Raw genomic sequence first — 21592 nt, forward strand, 5'->3', positions numbered from 1 at the left:
TCCCTGCCCTCAGTCCCCTCACATGTGAAGGACAGAGGATAACAGTCTAAGGGGCCTTCCAAAATGTCAGGGAAAATGTAAATCATGAAAAAACGATGCACGAGTTTCAAAATACACTCCTAGTGTAATTCCACTTTCCCACAATCTTTTAGAAGTCTCCTCATATCTACCCCATAGGCCTACCTTGACAATGACAGGAATTCATTCACGTGAGGTGCCTTGCCATGGGCTACTCCATCAAAAACAAACAAGAAGCTGGAACAGGCTTGTTAAGAGTGCCTCTGAAAATGTGGGTGTGGCTTCTTTTCTTCTGTGCGTGAAGATAAGGCCAAGGAGCTAACTGTACGGATTCTTCTCAATGGGGACAGCAAGAAAAGACGGGTCTCTGACTCTGCCGTCTGTCACACCTGCAAAGAATCCACATTACCAACAGCCCAGAGGCGGAAGGGAAAACCATAGGTGGGTGCTAGCATGTTGACGGACTACGCTTCTATTTACACACACAGTCTCGTGGCTATTTAAATGAAGACCTTCTTCTAACTGTGTGCAGGAGATGTTTGCTGAGCCCGGTCCTAGGACCAAATGCAAACATACTTGTGAGGTGGAGACACCCTTTTATTTCCTAAGGGCCCTCTCATCAAGGCAAAAGCTATTACTTGATCGTATAATTAACCTTAGGAATGGAAGTGTAAACAGCACAATTCATGAATTTGTTAATTGGTCTTCCTGCTACTATTAGCCCGGTTGATCTGCTGTTGTCCTCTGTTGATGATCTTAAATGGGGACTTTTCTAACTTGGATTCCTCCAGCGTGAGCCAAGGACAAGTGTGGAGTAAGATAACTTTTTAATAATTTGAGGATTTTCTGTAGCGAAGTGATTTCCCTCCCTTGGAGGTGGACATGACTTGAGGGAAGAGGCCATCTGTCTTAGAAGAGTTGACGTCTCTAGATCTTTCTGGACCTGGTCGGCCACATAGCCGGTCACAATGAGAGCACCCCCTACGCCCGACCGCACCCCAGGCAGAGGAGACATAAAACAACCAGTAATGCTGCTTGGCGGTCACACTCGCACGACTCTGAGTCTCGGCCCAATTTAGTTCTAATTTAGTTCTGATGTATTTCCCCCGTTGTGATGACTCCCCAGCTGAGGGGAAATAGGAGGGGGAATGTGAAGAGACTGGCCCTGCAGATGGAGGCGTGTGCGAGGTTGGGGTGGGGAGGTCGCAGGGAGCCCACCACCAGAGTCCCTCTCCCATGAACTTTAGAGACTCATACTCACCAAGGTAGGACACTCAAGTCCTTTTTTTCCTTATCATCTTTCCAACGTGGCGTACCTGGGTGGAAACCTGGGCCTACGTCCCAAAGCCGCAGGTTGGCACTTCAGAGGTCCTCTCATAGAACCCTGGCTGTGGGACCTGGGTCTCCAAGGGATGTTTTAATGATGATAATAATAATAGTAATAGTAATAATAGTAATAAAAGAAAGGGTTGCTTTAATGATGATAATAGTAATAGTAATAATAGTAATAAAAGAGAGAGAGAAGGAAGGAAGGGAAAGAAGAGGAAGGAAGGAAGGAAGGAAGGAAGGAAGGAAGGAAGGAAAGAAAGGAGGGAGGGAGGGAGAAATAAATCAACCAATCAGAGCCAGCAGGTGGCATGAAGCTTAATGTGGCTGGATCTACATGCTGACTGTTTGAGTCCCAGACCTGGTGCCTTGAAAATCATGCAAGACCCATGTGTATGGGTGTGTGTGTGCCCAAAATCCCAAGAGAAGAAAGAACTGTGGTGTGGCCATGCCCCTGGGAGGTGCTTTCTCACTTTCTTTCTCTCTCTCTGTCTCTAGGGAACACGTGTGCCCTACACACAACTAAAAATAAAACAACACCGAGGGGTGGCAATGCCTGTATGAAGCATGATCTGTTGACACACACTTTAAAAAACTCAAGGACATGCCCTAGGAAGCATCACTAATGACTTCAAAAGAAAGGTAAGCAGCTGCCTCTCGACAAACAGCCGATCCCTGGGCGCAGACCCTGGAGGTCAGATCACTCTTAAAGCAGAAAGCTTTGCCAGTGGTCCCTCTAGCTGTTTTGAAGCTTTGGGGAACCTTGCTGGGTGACAGTCTGGGCACCTACCAGAAAGTTGCAGTGCTACACACACACACCGAAACCCCACCAACCGCCAAGGGCAGAGGCTGCAGCAGCTGGGGTTTGGGGTTTTGCCAACCTAGGTTATTCCAGAAGGCCCGGTGGCAGCACTCTGCCTGTCCGCTAGATCTTCGGCCTGAGCCTGGGCACTGCCCAAGCCTGCCGGCCTCTGTAGTTCCACTGGCTGGAGAGAGGTCCCAGAGAGCAGCCCCAATGCACGCCTAGAGCAACCTGTGCTCCCCGTCCCCGGTACACCCAGGCCTTCAGATCTCAGCAGTCACGCGCTCACCATTGCAGGTCTCAGGCGGGCCTAACCCCAGGGCATGGCAGTTCTCCGGACCACCGCTGCTGCACTTCCACTGCCCACTCTGGCCTCTCAGAACTTTTGATCTAGAATTTCAGAGTCAGAAAGAGGTACGCCGAACTTCACGTTATAATAGTTCGGTTATTTCATCTTGTTAAGTTTTTCCTATAGACAAAATGGTTCAGATATTCGGTGGGAGAGTTTGGAAATGAACCCTGATGCTCGATAGGAAAGAGGAGATGGACAGCCGGGTTAGGGAGGACAGGAGGAGTCTACGTCCACGGGGCTCCGAACGTGCTGGCTCTCCTCTCAATTGATGTAAGCCATGCAGGCCGCAAATCAGTTACCCGCCTGCACCAGGTCAGATGGGAATCAAAGTCCAAGCTCTGGATCCTACCAACTCCTGATCTCAATGTGTTAGTTTTCACCTCAGGGGACGCAGGTGGTACACCAAGTACCCCTTAGTAAATACCGTGGCACTGGCCCACGGCCTAGCAGCTAAGGGAGCTGGAGCGCACAGGGCAGACTGTGGTGCAAACACTGGCCCATGGCTTGAAAAACATGTCAAGCCTGTGTGTGCACGTGTGCCCCGAATCTGGCAGGATGGAGAGGTGGAGAAGCGGTTGTGGCACAACTGTGCCCCATTGGGGGTGACTTTCTCTCCCCGCCCTGCTCTCACACTTGCACAGTCTCCACACCCCCAACAATAAAACCAACCAACTCATGAGCTGGAGATGGCACCCCCACGTCCCGTCCAGCATCCACGCAGTCCTGCACGGCCGGACAAGGTGAGGCTTGTGTCGGTGCCTGTCCTTCAGGTGGAACGGCAGAGGCTCCGGAGCCGACGTGAGAGGTGATGTCCCCACACGGCTTCCATCCTTCCCCCTGCTCTGCTGTAGGAGGGAGGGAGGGAGAAATAAATCAACCAATCAGAGCCAGCAGGTGGCATGAAGCTTAATGTGGCTGGATCTACATGCTGACTGTTTGAGTCCCAGACCTGGTACCTTGAAAATCATGCAAGACCCATGTGTATGGGTGTGTGTGGGCCCAAAATCCCAAGAGAAGAAAGAACTGTGGTGTGGCCATGCCCCTGGGAGGTGCTTTCTCACTTTCTTTCTCTCTCTCTGTCTCTAGGGAACACGTGTGCCCTACACACAACTAAAAATAAAACAACACCGAGGGGTGGCAATGCCTGTATGAAGCATGATCTGTTGACACACACTTTAAAAAACTCAAGGACATGCCCTAGGAAGCATCACTAATGACTTCAAAAGAAAGGTAAGCAGCTGCCTCTCGACAAACAGCCGATCCCTGGGCGCAGACCCTGGAGGTCAGATCACTCTTAAAGCAGAAAGCTTTGCCAGTGGTCCCTCTAGCTGTTTTGAAGCTTTGGGGAACCTTGCTGGGTGACAGTCTGGGCACCTACCAGAAAGTTGCAGTGCTACACACACACACCGAAACCCCACCAACCGCCAAGGGCAGAGGCTGCAGCAGCTGGGGTTTGGGGTTTTGCCAACCTAGGTTATTCCAGAAGGCCCGGTGGCAGCACTCTGCCTGTCCGCTAGATCTTCGGCCTGAGCCTGGGCACTGCCCAAGCCTGCCGGCCTCTGTAGTTCCACTGGCTGTAGAGCGTTCCAAGAGAGCAGCCAGCCAGGGTGGCCGAATGGCAGCAAGACCTCAGGTTGCCGGCAGCCCAGGAACAGCACGCTCTGTTGTGCTGGGCTGGGCTCCAATGCACGCCTAGAGCAACCTGTGCTCCCCGTCCCCGGTACACCCAGGCCTTCAGATCTCAGCAGTCACGCGCTCACCATTGCAGGTCTCAGGCGGGCCTAACCCCAGGGCATGGCAGTTCTCCGGACCACCGCTGCTGCACTTCCACTGCCCACTCTGGCCTCTCAGAACTTTTGATCTAGAATTTCAGAGTCAGAAAGAGGTACGCCGAACTTCACGTTATAATAGTTCGGTTATTTCATCTTGTTAAGTTTTTCCTATAGACAAAATGGTTCAGATATTCGGTGGGAGAGTTTGGAAATGAACCCTGATGCTCGATAGGAAAGAGGAGATGGACAGCCGGGTTAGGGAGGACAGGAGGAGTCTACGTCCACGGGGCTCCGAACGTGCTGGCTCTCCTCTCAATTGATGTAAGCCATGCAGGCCGCAAATCAGTTACCCGCCTGCACCAGGTCAGATGGGAATCAAAGTCCAAGCTCTGGATCCTACCAACTCCTGATCTCAATGTGTTAGTTTTCACCTCAGGGGACGCAGGTGGTACACCAAGTACCCCTTAGTAAATACCGTGGCACTGGCCCACGGCCTAGCAGCTAAGGGAGCTGGAGCGCACAGGGCAGACTGTGGTGCAAACACTGGCCCATGGCTTGAAAAACATGTCAAGCCTGTGTGTGCACGTGTGCCCCGAATCTGGCAGGATGGAGAGGTGGAGAAGCGGTTGTGGCACAACTGTGCCCCATTGGGGGTGACTTTCTCTCCCCGCCCTGCTCTCACACTTGCACAGTCTCCACACCCCCAACAATAAAACCAACCAACTCATGAGCTGGAGATGGCACCCCCACGTCCCGTCCAGCATCCACGCAGTCCTGCACGGCCGGACAAGGTGAGGCTTGTGTCGGTGCCTGTCCTTCAGGTGGAACGGCAGAGGCTCCGGAGCCGACGTGAGAGGTGATGTCCCCACACGGCTTCCATCCTTCCCCCTGCTCTGCTGTCACACTCCTGCAGAAGGGACGCCCCTAAGTGCCTCTTTGTGACATGAGACGAGGTAACTCTCAGCCACCAGCTGGATCACCCTGTGGATGGGTGCTGACTGGCGTGGGTAAACAAATGTCACTCTTTCTGAAATCTGTCATAACAATTTTTTTGGAGGGTGGAGCTTGCTTTAAAAACTATTTTTAGCGAGATAATACAAAAAAATATAACAAAGCATATGGAAATGCTGTACCCCAGCCCCTATCACAGTCATTGAGGCAGACATTTTTAACTTCTAGCTAATTCTTCTGATATATACATCTCCTATATTTATATATCTGCATTCTCCTCTCAGTTTTTTCCATCTTAGACATTGATAACTTTTTTTTGGAAGAGGTTTTTGCTATAGGGCGTGTGCGCTTGCCAGAGAGACAGACAGAAACAGAGAGATAGAAAGCGAGAAATCACCTCCCAGGGGGGATGGCCACGCCGCAGTCCCTTCTCCTCCATTCTCCTCTCGGGATCTTGGGCACACACGCACATGCACCTGGTGTGAGTTTAAGTCACCTGGTCCGGGACTCAAACTGCGGTTGGCTACATGGGAGTTCAGCGACATAGCCATTACGCTAACTGCTGGTCCCGACATTGATAACTTCTAATTATGGTAGATAAGAATTTAACTGTTGTTCCCTTCACTCCACTTCCCTCCCCTCCCCCATTCATTTTAGCAAAATCGTTCATCACTTTTATAGCTACAGAAGTATAGTTTACTCTTGTGCTGAACAGGGTACTATATTGGCTTTACATATATTTTCAATAATTTGTTCATTCTGATGTCTCATAGTTTTGTCTTTTCGTTTTGTTGTGTTGTGTTTGTTTTTGTCAGAAGGTGTGTACATTCAATGGGGGTAGGGCAGAGAGAGAGCATTCAAGCACTCCTCCTGCCCCCAGGGTCATGGTGGTGTCACAATCCCTTCTCTTCCACTCCCCCGTCAGGATTTTGGGCACCCATGCACACGTGCCCAGTGTGTTTCACAAGCCACAGGGTCAGGGACATGAACCACCCAGTTGACCGTGTGGGATCCAGTGGCCTTACATACCAGGCCACGGGCTGGCCTTGCATAGCATTTTATATATTGAACCTTTGTTTGTTTTCTAAATGTTTCATCAGCTGTCCGGAACACAGAGAACTATGTTTCCCCCTCTAAGTGCTCATGATAGTGAGCTGGTTATTACTTCCTTTTGAATTCTTGGGACCTTTCTCCCACACCCCTCTCTGCTCACACCTGACTGGTAATTCTCTTTTTTTTTTTACTTAAATTTATTTATTTACATTCATTTACTATGCATCATTATAGCATACAAAATGAGATTTTCCATCCAGAATACACTGTATATTGGCTCAGTCAAGCACATCAACATATGTGTTATCGTCAACAAATAATTTTCCATTTCTTGTTTCCTGTATATATATTTTTTTCCCATCCTTGCTTCCCTATCTCTCACCCTCTGCCATCTCCCACCCTCCTCCCACACCGTCTCTGGTATCCATGGTTACTTTCTATACCTCTTCCCCCCCCACATTTTATTGATTCACTGAAGATCTTAATTAATCTAAATATTTTCAATAGCAAGCGCATGATATATACACATCCATGAACACAAGTCTGTCTTTAGGCATAGACCTCAGTGAGTTGGACTGGTAATTCTTGAGTTCAAATGCCCACTGGCATCCTAGAACCCCCTGCCCATCCCCTCTGTTGAAAGTCCCGTTTTCTGTATACAGGTTTTCCTTATTCGTGGTTTCGTTCATTGTTTTATTGGGCCATCTTCTGTAGAAAGGGATTCTGAGAGGAAGTGCTCTGAGTCTTTCCATGTCTGAAAATGTCCTTATTCTCCCTACAATTGGACCCATATTTGGCTGGGTATAGAAGCTCCTCCCTGCTTTTGTTCCCAGAGGGTGTGCACACTTTGTAGAGAGAGAGAGAGAAAGTAGCGCCCCCAACAGAGGTGGGGTCACTCAGCAATCCTTCATCTATTTCTCCCTGCTGCGTATGCACACACGTATGCCCAGTGTTTTTCCAAACCACCAGGGCTAGGACCCAAACTGCATTGGGTCACGTAGGATCCAGCCTTAATGCACAGAGCTTAACTACAGTGCTATGGGGTTGGCCCCGGGTATGAAATTCTAAACCGAAGAAATTTGCCAGAAGAATTTGTCTTCCAGCATCTGCTGTTGCTACTGAGCAGTCCCAAACTCCAATGCTCTCTTTTCATTTTTAACTCTGATTTTTTCTCTCCACAAGTTTTTGGACCCTTTTTAGTCCAGGTTTCCAAAATTTCACAAGAATGAAGCATGACATGAGTGGCTTTTTTCCATTCATTTATTCAAGGGGCACTGTAGGCCTTTCAGTCTAGGGATGTTCTGTCCTCCAATTCTGTCTATTTTTCTTGCATTATATTTAAAAAAATTTTTTTTTGGTTCTATGTTCTCTGTGTCCTTTTCTGCATCTTCTGTAATTTGATTATTCGATGTCCTAGACTGACTCTCTTTTATATTTGCTCTACTAATTTCTCTCTTAAACTTGTTTGACTTTCTAAATTTTTATTTTCTATCAAAGCTTTTTCTTTACAAAAAAAAAAAAAAAAAAAAAAGGACCATATTTTAGTTTCCAGGAGCTCTTGTTAAAATTGTATTCCGTTCCTGTAAGATATGGTACCATATCTTTCTGAGAGTACTCATCAGAATTCTTTTTCAAAGTTCATTTCATGTTTGGTTTGTTTTGTTTTGGTCTTAGTCTTTCAAACTGGAGGCTTTTCTAAACGCCTGGTGACTCTTGACTATCCTATTTCAAAGGCGGACACTGAAAACTGGATAGAGCTGTGGCTGGACTCACTGGAGGAGTTTCTTCTCTGACTGGGGGGTGTGGGGGGGGACAGTGCCAACGTACTGCCTCCAACCCTCCAATCAAACGCAGCACCAACGCCAGCGCCCCTCTGCCCACAGCCAGATGGAGACTTTGTCTTTCGGGCTGTTCCCATCTCTCGGGGTGAATCTTCTGGAAGATTCCAGATGCTGATATTCTGAGAGGGTTGCTGGGAAATGCAGACTGCACCTGACTCTGTTTTCACCTCTGTGGCTGTGTACACAGTTTGGGAGTAGAAGGGGGCCGGCACAGGTGGTCCCCTGGCTGCAAGATGAGAAAGGCACTAGGGCCCCAACCACCTCTGTGTTCTTCCTTTCAACCAGGTCCCCGGAGTTCAGCCCACGTCTTATCCTCGCCTTCTATCAAGAAGGAACTAGCTCACTCCTCATGAGTACCTCCCTCTTCCTGGGCACTCACTGAGAGGCGGCAGTTGCTCTACCATACTCATCGGGAGGAACTCAGCCTTCCATCTGTGTTCCTGCATCCAAAGTTGATGAAATCGGGTGCTACTGAGTCCTCTTCTCCCTGTCTGGGGTTTTACCTTCTCCTCTGCCTTACTTAAATAGGTTTTATTTGGTGAGAAAGAAAGACTTTGTAAGGTTGGGTTGCATATTCCTTTGTAACAGGGTAGACTGCTCTTTTAGCTTCTGGCACATTTGGGGAGGCAGTTTAGGCATTCTGTCCTGGAAGTCTCACAGCGTTCCTCTTCCAGATAAAGCCTGAAGTGATGGCCTGAAGCACCGTCCCCAGTCTTTCTCGTTAGGCGCGGCGGTAATAATGAAGAGGACTGCTCGTCACTGAACGCATGGCTGGCCAAGCCCGACAGCAGGTGCTGTAAGTTACCCCTCAGACCTTCTCAACAGTAACTTTCTCTTTTACAGATGATGGAAGAGGTTCAGCCAGATTGAAACACTCTTCCAGTCACACAAGTGCTTGAGATGAAGTTTGAATCCAACGGTCTTCCTCGTTCCTGATCACCGTTAATGGCCACTCCCTGAGGACCTACTGTGTAAAAGTTCTGCACACCCCTGCCTCTCCGCCGGATCGCAACCAAGGGCAAGAGCTTCCTCACTTGCCTTGTTTTCTTTGGGACACAAACCCATTAACGGCGAGTTTATATTTTTTAACTTCCTGTATAACTAAAGTATCCACCTCCTGCAGAAACTGTATTTTTTTCCAGAATGATCTAGAAATAAACTTAATAAAAAATGCATGATTTTGGGAGCTGGCAGGTGGTGTGGTGGTTAGGGTGCTGAACTCCCCCACATGGCCAACTGTGGTTTGCATCCTGGACCTGGCAGCTTGCTTTCTCACTTTCTCTCTCTCTTTCTGGTTAAATTAAAATGACAGTAATAACACATAAAATTAAATAATTCTTTTTAAAAAGAGAATGCATGACTTTACTTACCTCTCAAAGTCCTTCCTTAGGAAACTCACCCTCTACTCTGCAATTGGAAAAGTGAGGAGCTACTCGGAGCTGAAACCACACCAGGAATCTTCTAGACCTTGTTCTTCAGTCCCCCCAGCTGAAATCCAGGCCCTTGCTTGCTCCTGTGGCTGTGGCTTTGTCAGCTTCCAGCCTGAGGGCCTCACCATTTTCTGGTATGATCTATGAGACTCCCTGCCCCCACAGGCAGGCAGCTGGGACTCAGTACACGAGTGATTGAGCTGGGGCTCCGGAGCCCCAAGGCCCTGCTCTGGATCCCAGTTTGTCTAAGTTTTTGTGGTTGTTTTCCTAACTATGTATCCCTGAGAAGTCACTTGACATCTCTGTGCCTCAGTTCTCTTAACTGTAAACGGGGTTATCTGTGTAGTGGCCCACCACGGGACCGCAGAGTAGAGTGGAGGAGTAGGAAGTCACTTAGTACCAGAGCCATGCGAGGTGTCCATCCGTGTGTGATGGCAGCTCGAGTCTCTATGCTGTCACTGATAATAGCGACCCGCGGTGAATACTCACCGCATACGCGGGCCCACGCAGTCCTTAGAACGTGTTCCCCCGTTTGAGGATGAGGGAATAGAAGCTGAGCAGCAGATGGATTCACCAGGCAACCACAGAAGCGATGTGAAAGATCCCACGAGCACTGGGGGTTGCTGGGCGTTGTGGGACTGCAGGTGGGAGAGAGATGCCAGGCTGTAATCTGAAGCACTTCTAACAAGCACGCAGAGAGAAGAAAGGGATCGACGTTTCCCAGGCTCTAAGAATCTGGTTACTAACTCGTTCCAAATGTTCATTTGCGGATCAAGAATTTTGTGGGGTTTTAAAAAGTTTGAGAGGGCCCTTAAGTTTGCAAGTTTGAGGCCCCCACAGGGGGTTCCAGCCCTTTCCAGAGATTCACGACCATTCTCTCTCCCACCATCCCAGTGTGGCCTTGCTGGGTCTAAGTTTCGCACACTCCGTCTGCAGGAGTGGAGAGCACCCCAGAGAAAGGCTGTTTTCATGGTTTTATTGTGTAAGGTACAGGTTTTGACGAAGTCTTCATGGGCTGCGGCAAAGTTGCTTTAAAGTCCGGCTGGTAATCTCCCCCTCACTGTGAGCCGTGGTTTGATGTCTCTTTTATGATTTAGGAACCTCTTGGAAAAACGGTACACAGGCAATATATTTTGGTAGCCTGTTGTATTTGAACCTTTGATTTGCAAGAGTGATTTCAAAATCATTTCTCTTTGAGAGCGTGACAGCTGAAACAAAACCAAACCCCGACACAAACAAATATCCTTTAGATATTCTGAAGGAAAGCATGAAACAGCAAAATGTCCACTCTGGTTCTTGTCCTTAAGCATCCTGGGGAGAATCAGATCATCTGAAATAGAAACTCTGCTATTTTTATACCCAATTGCAAATTGGGAAGTCGCCAGGCCTTGGTCTCAGCAGCAAGAGTCTTCCTAGGAACTCGATCTAGAATTTATTTATACTTCACACTTTGGGGAAAGGTGCATGCCGGGTCCTTTACATTTTGGTGCTTTGCCTTTTCCTGAAGAACCTTTGAAGTGACCTTTTGCTATTTTTTTTTTTTTTTTTTTTTTAATCCACCTAGGCAGAGGTGGCCGAGGGATGAGGCTGGCGAGAATCTGTCTTCTGGGTATCTCTAGTATTAATGGAATGGATAATGAGCCCTGCTGGCTAGTCAACGAGGCCAGACCCTGCTGCTCGTTTGCCATTCCAAGTGCTGACCATCGCTCCCAGTAAAGGGGGCTGGGTGCGGACATTCTGGATCGAACTTAATTGCCACCTCCTGGCAGCAGAAAATGCCAAACTCAAAAAATTGTGCATCAGCTTCTCAAAGAACCATATGGTTGCTTAATGCAGGTCTCCAGGAGCATTTTGTGAACACACACATCCTCATCAGACACAGGGGCCACTGATCACAGAAAAGATTAGGAGGAAGTCTCTTGGCCAACAGCCCCTCCCCTTTACACAGCCAACTCCGTTCCACTTTCTTTTGGATGGGTCAAGAAAGGAAAGGCATAAGGGAATGGCATTAGCATGAGTCACCAAAAAAAAAGAGGCTTATTCCCAGTTTCCAATATAGCCTTACAAATGTGTGTGTGAGTGTGCACGCATACACATCCACAATCTACCTTCAAGACAAAGGCAGGGGACACTTAGAACCACCTGTCAGATGGATGTACTTAGTCCTTTGTCAATAACACTTGCTACTTTTCCCATTAGTAGATCAGAAATGACTCTGCAAAATTAGAGGTTCTTAGGCCAGTTCTTAGGCATAGAGGTGAAGGCAGCTGGAGCACCCTTGGCCAACTGTGTGGTTCAAGTCCTGGATCTGGTAGCTTGGGGAATCGCTGGGCATACATGCATGAGTGCCCAAAATCCAGAGAAGAGAATGGAGAAAGGATTGTGGTGTGGCCATCCCTCCTGGGGGATGCTTTCTCATGTTCCCTCTCTCTTTGGTGAGCCCATTGCCCTGTAGCAAAAACTAAAAATGAAAAAGAGAGATTCTGCTACAACTGTTTTAAGGTTCGACAAGGTTGGATTCTGTATTGGCTGAAGAACCTCAGGGAGTCCAGTTTACAACCCTGATTTTGATTGGGGGTTGGGGATGACTAAAAAAAAGGATAAAGCTGTATCTGAGAAGAGCTGTTGATTGAGAAGAAAGCCTTCTAAAAGTTGCCTTTTCCCCGAGGGAATGAATCGGGAACAAAATGTAATGTGAATCTATTCCTGCCATGCAAAGTGACAGAGCTGTGTATTTCTGGTTTCAACACAGAAGTTGCAGGGGAGAGGGTGGAGGAGGACAGGCGTCTCCAGGTGGCTCCTCTCTTCCAGCCCTGTATCTTTGTTTCACAAAGTGCAACGAGTGTGTACAGAACAGCAGGACACAGCTGGGCCGAGAGAAGCTACTATTGATCCCCCATCACTTCAGGGGACGGAAAAGCAGAGGTCTTTTTGTTTGTTTGACTGCAGTCTCTAATCAATGCAGAGACATAGGAAGATCTGATAACAGACTCCCTCAAAGAGGTTAGGGAAAAGGGCTTACACATGGTTCATACAAATAACGAAACATCAATTACCTTTCTACAATTAAACAGGTAGGCTGAAACATTTACTTAACCATTTGGGAGGTGCTAGCTGTTGCAACTGAATGAAATGGCTGTGGCTAAGTGAATCTCAGGAAAGTGGTTCCAAGTGTCAAGATTACAAACAGTACCAATAAAAATAATGAGTGAGTCAACTCTTTGCTCAATTCAGCAAGTATTTATAGAGCACATGCTACGGGATTTTATGGGTTACCTTTGTGTCCTAAGGCTAGCTTTAACTTCAGGCAATGTTTCATCTTTGGGAATCTGAAACATCTAAATATGGAGACTGCCTATATTGTTAAGAACATTGAAAATTGGGGACCAGCAGATGGCATAATGGCTACATCACTGGACTCCCACGTAGTCAACCGTGGTTCAAATCCTGGACTTGGTGGCTTAAAACTTGCACCGGGTACATGTGCGTGCATGCCCAAAATCCTGAGAGGAGAATGGAAAAGGGGTTGCAGCATGACCATCCCCTGTGTGGGGATGATTTCTTACTTTCTGTCTCTGTTTCTCTTTGGTGAGTGCAAGCAAGCACCCAATAGCAACATTCTCTTAAAACAAAACAAAACAAAACAAAACAAAACAAACCAGATTAAAATTTGTGTAGCAACATAAGTGGCAAATTTCTTCATTAAGGAGGCCATGCCCTAGTGACACTTCTGAAACTATAAATACAATACTTTCCTTTAGAATGAGGCTAACATTTTTCCCTTGGAAAAGACCCATCACAATAAAGATTAATTATGTATTCACAAAAATAATAGAACTTCAAAAAGTTCATGGAAAATGTCTGAGTTTATTTGGGTGCCCAAATTATTTTGCAATCCATGCAGTCTTCTCAGAAACCACATTTTCCATGAACCTTACCAGACACCCTCTCATATTTAATGAATGCCTACGTACACACAAAATGACTGTTGAGTGCTTGACATCGGTCTATCTCCCAAGACTCAAATGAGAATCTCTGTGCCGCCACTTAAAAGAATGTAAATTGCTATATATATATATATATATATATATATATGCATGCTATTTTTATTACATGAGTCATGAAGTGTCATAAGTGTTTTCAAATTTAGAAGTTACCATTATCTGGGTCTATCTTCTTTACAGTGTCAGAGCAGCTACCGCGTGCTGAGTTCTAAGTGCTGTCAGCATGCCACGTGCTTTGCAACCTCTCATTTGGTCCATATAAGGATCTTAGCAGGTGGGCATCTGCTACATCTTGGAAGATGAGGATACTGAAGGTCAAGGTACCTGAGGAAGGTCCCAGGAACTAGATGACATTAGAAATGGGATGTAAAATCTGGCCTGTCTGCAAAATCTGTGAACTCACTGTTCTATGAATGTTCTTTCAAAAAGTTGATTTCTTTTAAAATTATAATTGGGCTTCATTGATATAGTATTATGACAAATCAAACAGTTTCAAGAAATCCTCAATAGAATGATTAACTTGTCAGGAAAGTCACGATGCATTTTTGCATAGAAAAACATTGAAAAATATATCATGATTTTTCTCAACAACCCAATACAACTTTCTAGAGTTTAGAGTAGGTAGTCGGTTACCCTAGTAAAGGAGATGGCTCTGGGCTCTGCTCTGGCTGACCCCAAAGCAGGCGGGCTGCTCGCCCTGCACCTCACGGCCCATTGCTGCCTGCCATTAACTGTGGGATTCTGGGCCTGCCTTCCCCGTCATTTTTCCCTGCTGTCCTCGGGCCTATCACTTGCCGTGGACTAATAAACCAAATAACCAGACATACTGGCATGGTGTCTAAGGCAGTGTCCACAGCTCACCCGCTAAGTTAGTCTAAATGCAGGTTCTTGGGTCCCACTTCCAGATGTTATTTGGTAGCTTTGGGGAAGTGAGCCCAGGGTTTGGTACCCTATGAATAAATATACATTATCATTCTATTCTACTGGGTTGTCGGGAAAGTCATGATGCAATTTTGCATAGAAAAAGCCACATCATTTTTCTGACAGCCCAATAAATATACTCAGAGCTACACAGTCTGTCAAATTATTAAAAATCAGCTCACATGGGGGGGGGTCTTCAAAAAGTTTACAGATAACGTGATGTGTATATACACACACTATGAACACACACACTCGTACTTCAATTCCATTTATCCACACCTTCTTAAAGTCTAGTTGTACGCTTCTTGGAAACATGGCTTTGGAGTTTTGCTCGTAACCTGATTTGACAAGTTACCTAACTGGTCTGGGCAGCAGTTTTTTTGGAGATAATAGCATCTACTTCTCAGGGATGGTGGGAGCTTGCGTGAGAATGCAGAGTGCACCTGATAAACACAAAATATGTGGTTGACATTTTAAAAAGAACCTATTGTTTCTAGGACTTTGGGTTGCAATAGGCACAGAAGCTTGCAGCTCTCTGAGGGGACCCGATTTCTCACGTGTACACACCAAGGCAGCACACAGAAACAAGGACAGCGCAGCGCCCTCCCTGCCAGTCCGAGGTGAGTAACGCCTGCAGAGGCATGCTGTTTTTCCTTTAGTCACACACAGGTAGGGAAGTATGAACTCCTACGTCACACTCCAGGGAATAGAAAGCCCGACACCCCGAGAGCGAAGTGTTAGGACTTCGGTGGAAGAAACAGGCATACTAACATGAAAAAACACATTTTATTGCACTTAAGTTATAAGAAAATAAAATTTCTAAGTGAATCAAACCATAGACACAATCCCTTTAAAGGTTGTTTTCCTCCATCATGTCAGGTTGTTACATAACTAAAATTAACTGACTTGAATCTGATTGTTTTAAATCAGACTATAAATAAAACAAAACAAAACAAAATAAACAGGAGGAGGAAAAAAACGATAGCCTAGGATACAGTGTTAAACCACTTTCACAGTTCAGCTTGACTTGTGGCTCTTGGAGAATGAGGCAAACCATCGACTTTTTCATTCATTTCGTCTGTTCGCATGTGACGCCTTTACACGAAAACTCAATCGTTTCTGCCTTGTCAGTTACTCAGAGCAATAAAACTGTAACAGTTGTTTTCCCAAATACTGTAAAACACTAAGACTGACCAGCAACTTTTATTTAAATTTTGCGTTTTGTATATCTTTAAAATATTCTGTCAGTTTTATAATGTACGTTCATCCATTCACCACAGCCCTCAAAAAGTAAAGTTTCTCCGCAGAACAGGCGTTAACAGCTCTGTTCCAAGGAATGTGTTTTTTTTTTTTTTTTTTTTTTTTTTTTGCCCATCCAAAAGAAAATAAGCTTTGCACACACTCTCAATTCTTTACTTGCAGGCAAACTTCACTCTTTATTATCTGAAACTCTCCCATTCTCAGCCTCTTAGAGGCACAAATGGTTCAAGTTTCAGTGGCAAAAAGTCTTTTTTTTTTTTTTTTTTCCGTAACCAAACTAGAGCAAATTTGGAATTCAGTCTGGGACTAAAACGTCACAGCAGAAAAAAAATAAAAAAAAATAATTTGCTTTTTTTTCTTTCTTTCATTTAGCAGCATAAATAAGTTTGGCCACTGGGAGTACAGTACAGGGGTGGGACGGCAATCCCATATTCGAAGACCTACTTCTAGCACCAGCATCAAGAATTCAATCCATCTCAGGACTCACAGAACCCAGGGCAACTCGCCACCTTTGAGCAACATATGCATCGAAGAGTGTATATGGAAGCAACAGCAAATAGATTCACAGAGGCTAATACTGTGATTGATTGACATTGGCAATGGTTGGCAAAAAAAAAAAAAAAAAAGAAAAAAAGAAAAAGAAAAAAAAAAGCTTTTCTTTAAGAACTTAAAAAAAAACAATTCACAGTAAATTTTTTTTTTTTTTTTTTTTTTTTTGTAGCTTTTCCACTCCAGAAAAATGCCTTTTTGTTGCAGATGCTCTGTAGTTAGAAAGTCAACCGGTACTTGTTTTGCTGTTATTGCAGTTCCTTTCTAGGTGCCAGTGGTAAAGAACAGGCCAGCAGGATCTGTAACGTCAACACTGCCCGATGACCACTGGAGGAGAAATAAAGAAATAATTGCACCTGGTTTGATTTGGAAAGTCTCATTTTGCAAAGCTGCCCTCAGTCAAAAGTGAAGCCTTGTATGTGATGAGACAGCAGACGCCTCTCGTGTCAGTTACGGTTTGTCATCTCTTCCTCTTTCCCGTCTTAGTCTGTAGGTCTTTTCGATCTGTTGCCCCAAGCCAACATCCTGCACCACTGAGAACAAGGGATTTTTTTCTTTTTCTTTTCTTTTTTTACCTTTTCTTTTTTCTTTTTTTTTTTGTTTTTTTGTTTGTTTGTTTTTGTTGTTGTTTTTTTGTTTTTGTTTTTGCAGGGGGAAGGGCAGGGAGTACATCGTCTACACATTTGGACAAATTCATCACCCCTGCTCTTCACTTCATGTCCACATCGAAGTCCAGCACCAGCAGCTTGGTTTCTTCAGTCCCGTTCCGACTCCCGACGGCACACACCAGCTTCGTGTTCGAGGCTCTGATCCTCCACACCACACCCCCGCTCCCCCCGCTCTCCAATGTGACTAGGTTTCGAATAAATTCACCCGTTTTCAAGTCCCATAGTTTGACAGTTCCATCGTCTGAGCTGGTAATGACAAAGTTCTTGTTGAACTGTAAACAGGTCACGGCACTCTGATGCTTGTTGGGTCCTAGGCAAAACCACAAAGATTGAATTACTGGGAGGAGTCCTGGCTGTGGGTTAGTTCTGTTGTGATCTGTGGAGCTCTGCATTAGAACAGGGGGGACATGCAACATTCCAAATGCTGTCTATTTAGAAACCTTGTTCTGGGTATTTTAGGAAAAGCAGGGATATAAGAAAATCTGGGAGCTATATGTAACCGAGACATTAACTTTCAAGAGTTCTCTCTTCCAGGAGGCTTGGTTAACTATCAGGCATACATTTTATTTTCTGGCTCCACGAACGAGAGCTTTGCTTGGCGATGAGGCAGACAGTCTAGCTTTGAGTCTCTGCTGATAGAGGAGCTTGAGAGGTCTCACCCACCATTCGAGACTGCCCAGTCAAAGCAGAAAGGTGACTGGACACTATCCCTACACAGACGAGGAGACAAAACCCAAGTGGAAAAGGCTACCAGATGGCCTGGTTGAAAAAACACTTTGAGGGCTATGGACATGACAAAAACGAGGAGGTTAACACTTGCCTCACCTAATACTAACGGTTCTCATGGTTTTTTCTATTGTAGTGGGCACCATCATTCTTTCTATCCCAGGTAAGCAGCTGGCTAAGTGGAGGCCAAAGTCGTTTTCTATCAGCAATGCTTTGTTGTAGTTGTTGTTTTCCAATAAGGAGGCCCTTTAAAACTGGACTAGAGGGAATGCCCCCTGGCACGGCAGTTAAGCACCACATAGAGGAAGCGAGATCCCACAGGGCTGACCCGGGTTCCAGCTCCACGGCTTGAACATCACACCAGGTAAGCCATGCGCTCAGAATCTTTATAGGATGAAGACCTGAAAAAGGATTTTGCCATGACCAGGCTCTCTCTCTCTGTCTCTCTCATGCATGTACACATGCCTTCTGGCATTAAAAAAAAAATTAAACTACAAATTCAAAGAAAAATGATTACTCAAAAAATAAAACATGCATGCTGTTTCTGAGATATGGCCAGTTTTTCTTCTCACTGTTCTTTAAGGTTAGGCAGAGTCGACTGAACACTCAGGAAGTGACTAAACAATTTTAGATTAGAAAACACAATTGAATACATTTTCTCAGGGACAGGCTAGTTTTGTAAGTCAGAGTGAAAACACTCACACATCTGAAATAAGCATCTCATGGGAGGTTAGTTCTTCCCGTGACACTGAAACTCTGTATTTTCCTCCGGAGTCACAAGCTCATTCTTAATGAACACAACTTATGGTGGGGTGCCAATACTCACCTTGCAATGTTTGTAAACACTGTCCTGTTTTGATATCCCAGATTTTAACTGTAGAATCTGCGTTCCCAGAGACAAGGATATTGTCTTTGAGTTCCATTCCACTTGTTAACGACTGGTGCCCTGTTAACGTGTGAATGCAATTTCCTGTCTCCACATCCCAAACTCGGATCGATGTATCGAGAGAGCCACTCACCACATGGATGCCATCGAACTACAACAGACACAGGATGTCAGAAGCATGGCACCCTGATAGCAATTACTGACTTAGCCCTGACAGAGGAGGGTGAGCATGGGCAGCAGGTAATGCAGAGCCAGACGAGGACTAGGGTAAGCTGCGTGTCATCGAGCAAGTCTACACTGACGCTCTCAGACACATGTATCAGAAGTGTTCATTTTTTTAATGTCTGGTGACTTCAAAGTGGACGCAGAAACAACTTAAAAAGAAAACAAAAACCATCTAAAATAGAGAACATTATTATTTCAGATCACCTGGACCCACTCAGTAGCTATATACCATGGAGGAATCAGCAAAGATCTTCTTTTGAGTGTTACTTCCTGGGTGGAAGCTGAAACTAATGGCATGGCTTGTGATAAAGGGTGTGCTTATTATCATTAGCACCTGAGGGATGAAATGGGCTAGGCGATGACTTTCATAATGTTCAAAAGCAAGTTTCATTAAAAACTGAATGTAAGATAAAAGTTCCATTTGTAAGACCCTTCTGCTAATTAGGAAATGGACCAAAATATCATTATATCTGGAATTAGGAGTAGTGGCATTTGATAACATAACCAAGCCATGCAAGAGGACTTTAAAAAGTTCAAAGCAAAGTGCAATTAAAATACAAGTTTATTTTGGTCCAAAAAGAAAAAAAATTAGAAATACATGCAGTTTTTTCCAACAATACATCTCATTCGTGAATTTTTTGAGGATCCCTCCTATAGACCCCTCTTCTCTAGCTATTTCAAAAGCTAATTAATACAATCCATTCCTAGAAGATATATTGGGTAGTTGGAAATGTGGTGTCGTTTCTGTTTTTCTATGCAAAAATGTGTCATGACTTTTCCACGACCCAGTATAAAAATGTGGCTCTTTCCTTAATTCAATGGTTTATTTAAATGAGATGATATTTTTATTAAGTTCTAAGCATATCACAAAACAAAAAACAGTTGCAGCAAATTGCCTCTCCTCCAGATTCAACATCTTTTCTAATTTTATAGACAATTCAAAATATATCAGTACTTCACAACACAAAGAGTATCCTATCAACTAAGAAACAAATCCCTAGAACAAAATTTTTAGCACCAGGATTAGGTATTAATTTTCCAAACATTAAGAGGTAACAAATGTAAAAAAAAAAAAAAAAAAAAAAAAAAGAGGTAACAAATGATAAACTATAAACAATAAGAAATACTTTTACATCAAAAGTGCTACCCTTCAAGAAAAAAACAAGACCCATCATCCAAACTTGCTATTAATTATGATCTAGTTCAATTATCTTGAAATATGGCAATCTATTCGAGGATACCAGTTTCAAATGGAAACAAAAACATCAGTTTGGTCAAATATGCGTCTTCGTGCCTCCGAGTCAACGGCCCTGGACAGTGAGCAGCTTTATGCACTCCGGCCAGGGATGGAAGCCCAATTACATGCTCCGTCAGCTTTCGGCTCAAGGATAAGGGGCAGCTTTTGGCCAAATTAATGCTCTGCTAAAGAGTTTATTAAAATCTAGGTTATTCTCCTCTGAGACTAGCCAACCACTAATTAATTTAGCAAACTAAGAGTCTCATGTTCTAAGACAAATATTCTTATGATTCACCAGTAGAGCATCTAAGGGATGGGAGAGATAGGATCTCTTACCTGTAATGAATAGACTCTATTAGTATGCCCCTGCAACGTGTGTAGACAGGTCTCAGTCTCTGGATCCCACACCTTCACCATAAAATCATACGCTCCACTAACAACCCTTCTGCCATCATACTGAACGCAACGGACTGCGGCCACATGACCCATCAGAACATGTAAACACTGGCCTGTCTCAATATCCCAAACCCTAAGAGTGGCATCTCGAGAGCCGCTCACAACTCTGCAGGGGGAAGACAGAAAAAATACGTATTAGAATCGTTAATAACATGAGCAAATATGATAGATGAAGTCAGTGGTTGTAATTTTTGTTTTTAATCAGAAACACCTGTTTTCAAAAGAAGTCCTACGTCAATGGGACCAGCAGTTAGCGTAATGGCTATGTCGCTGGACTCCCATGGGGTCGACCACAGTTCGCGTCCCAGACCCAGTAGCTTAAAACTCACGCCAGGCGCATGTGTGTGTGTGCCCAAGATCCCGAGAGGAGGATGGAGGAGAAGGGATTGTGGTGTGGCCATCCCCCCGGGGGGTGATTTCTCACTTTCTGTCTCTCTCTGTCTGTTTGGTGAGCACACGCGCCCTATAGCAAAAACCTCCTACCCCCCCAAAAAAAAGAAGTCCTCCGTCAACACCTCAATATACAAACATACGGAACTGAGTTTTTCAGGTCAGATGGGAAGTGAGGACCCTTCGAAAGCTGCCTGCCTGGTTCCCCACTTCAGGGATCTGGGTTCTAGCACCTCCGGTTTCTGTGCAGCCAAGTTTGAAAACCACCGTATTGTACTCATACATAAAGGACACAGGTTCTAAATAGATGCAGTGAGATCTTAATAAAATAAATGATAACGTGAGCATATGCATAAGATGTTAGCAGAGGAATTCTAGGTGGAGGACTTTGAGTAACTTAACATTTCTTCATGTGCTTTGTCATTTCCCAAAACTTCAATGGTGACATTTCCAAAATTCTAATTATGAACCCATGCACCCTTTGTGATTAGGTAAAAAACCCAATATAGATTATTCAATAAAACAAATCAGAATCTGGAATTTAAACAGCTCCCTATATGTGCATTATATTATATATTCTGATAAAATTAACCAGCTTTAGACATGTCTTCAAACAAAGGTTGCACAAGCATATAATGTTTACATTTATACATATTTAATAGGATATGGGGATATTAAAATATACAGATTTTAAGAGGGACACCTACAGGAGGAATGGAAATCTT

The 21592-nt window shown here is 44.9% G+C and overlaps 1 protein-coding gene across 9 annotated transcripts in view; it reads right to left on the reverse strand.

The window, feature by feature from the left end:
- Positions 1 to 16549: 16549 nt before the first annotated feature.
- The window catches only part of FBXW7 (F-box and WD repeat domain containing 7), a 242278-nt gene continuing 237235 nt past the window's right edge, over positions 16550 to 21592 (reverse strand). For all 9 annotated transcript variants that reach the window (XM_027772562.1, XM_006150311.3, XM_027772563.1 and 6 more), the window contains 3 exons: positions 20358 to 20583; positions 18500 to 18710; positions 16550 to 17257 (listed from right to left, as the gene is read on the reverse strand). In XM_027772562.1, the coding sequence (XP_027628363.1) occupies positions 16989 to 17257; positions 18500 to 18710; positions 20358 to 20583 (706 nt within the window). In that variant the 3' untranslated portion in view covers positions 16550 to 16988. The remainder of the gene's footprint in view (positions 17258 to 18499; positions 18711 to 20357; positions 20584 to 21592) is intronic.

This window comes from Tupaia chinensis, unplaced genomic scaffold (assembly GCF_000334495.1).
Source record: "Tupaia chinensis unplaced genomic scaffold, TupChi_1.0 Scaffold000283_1, whole genome shotgun sequence".
Lineage (NCBI taxonomy): Eukaryota > Metazoa > Chordata > Mammalia > Scandentia > Tupaiidae > Tupaia > Tupaia belangeri.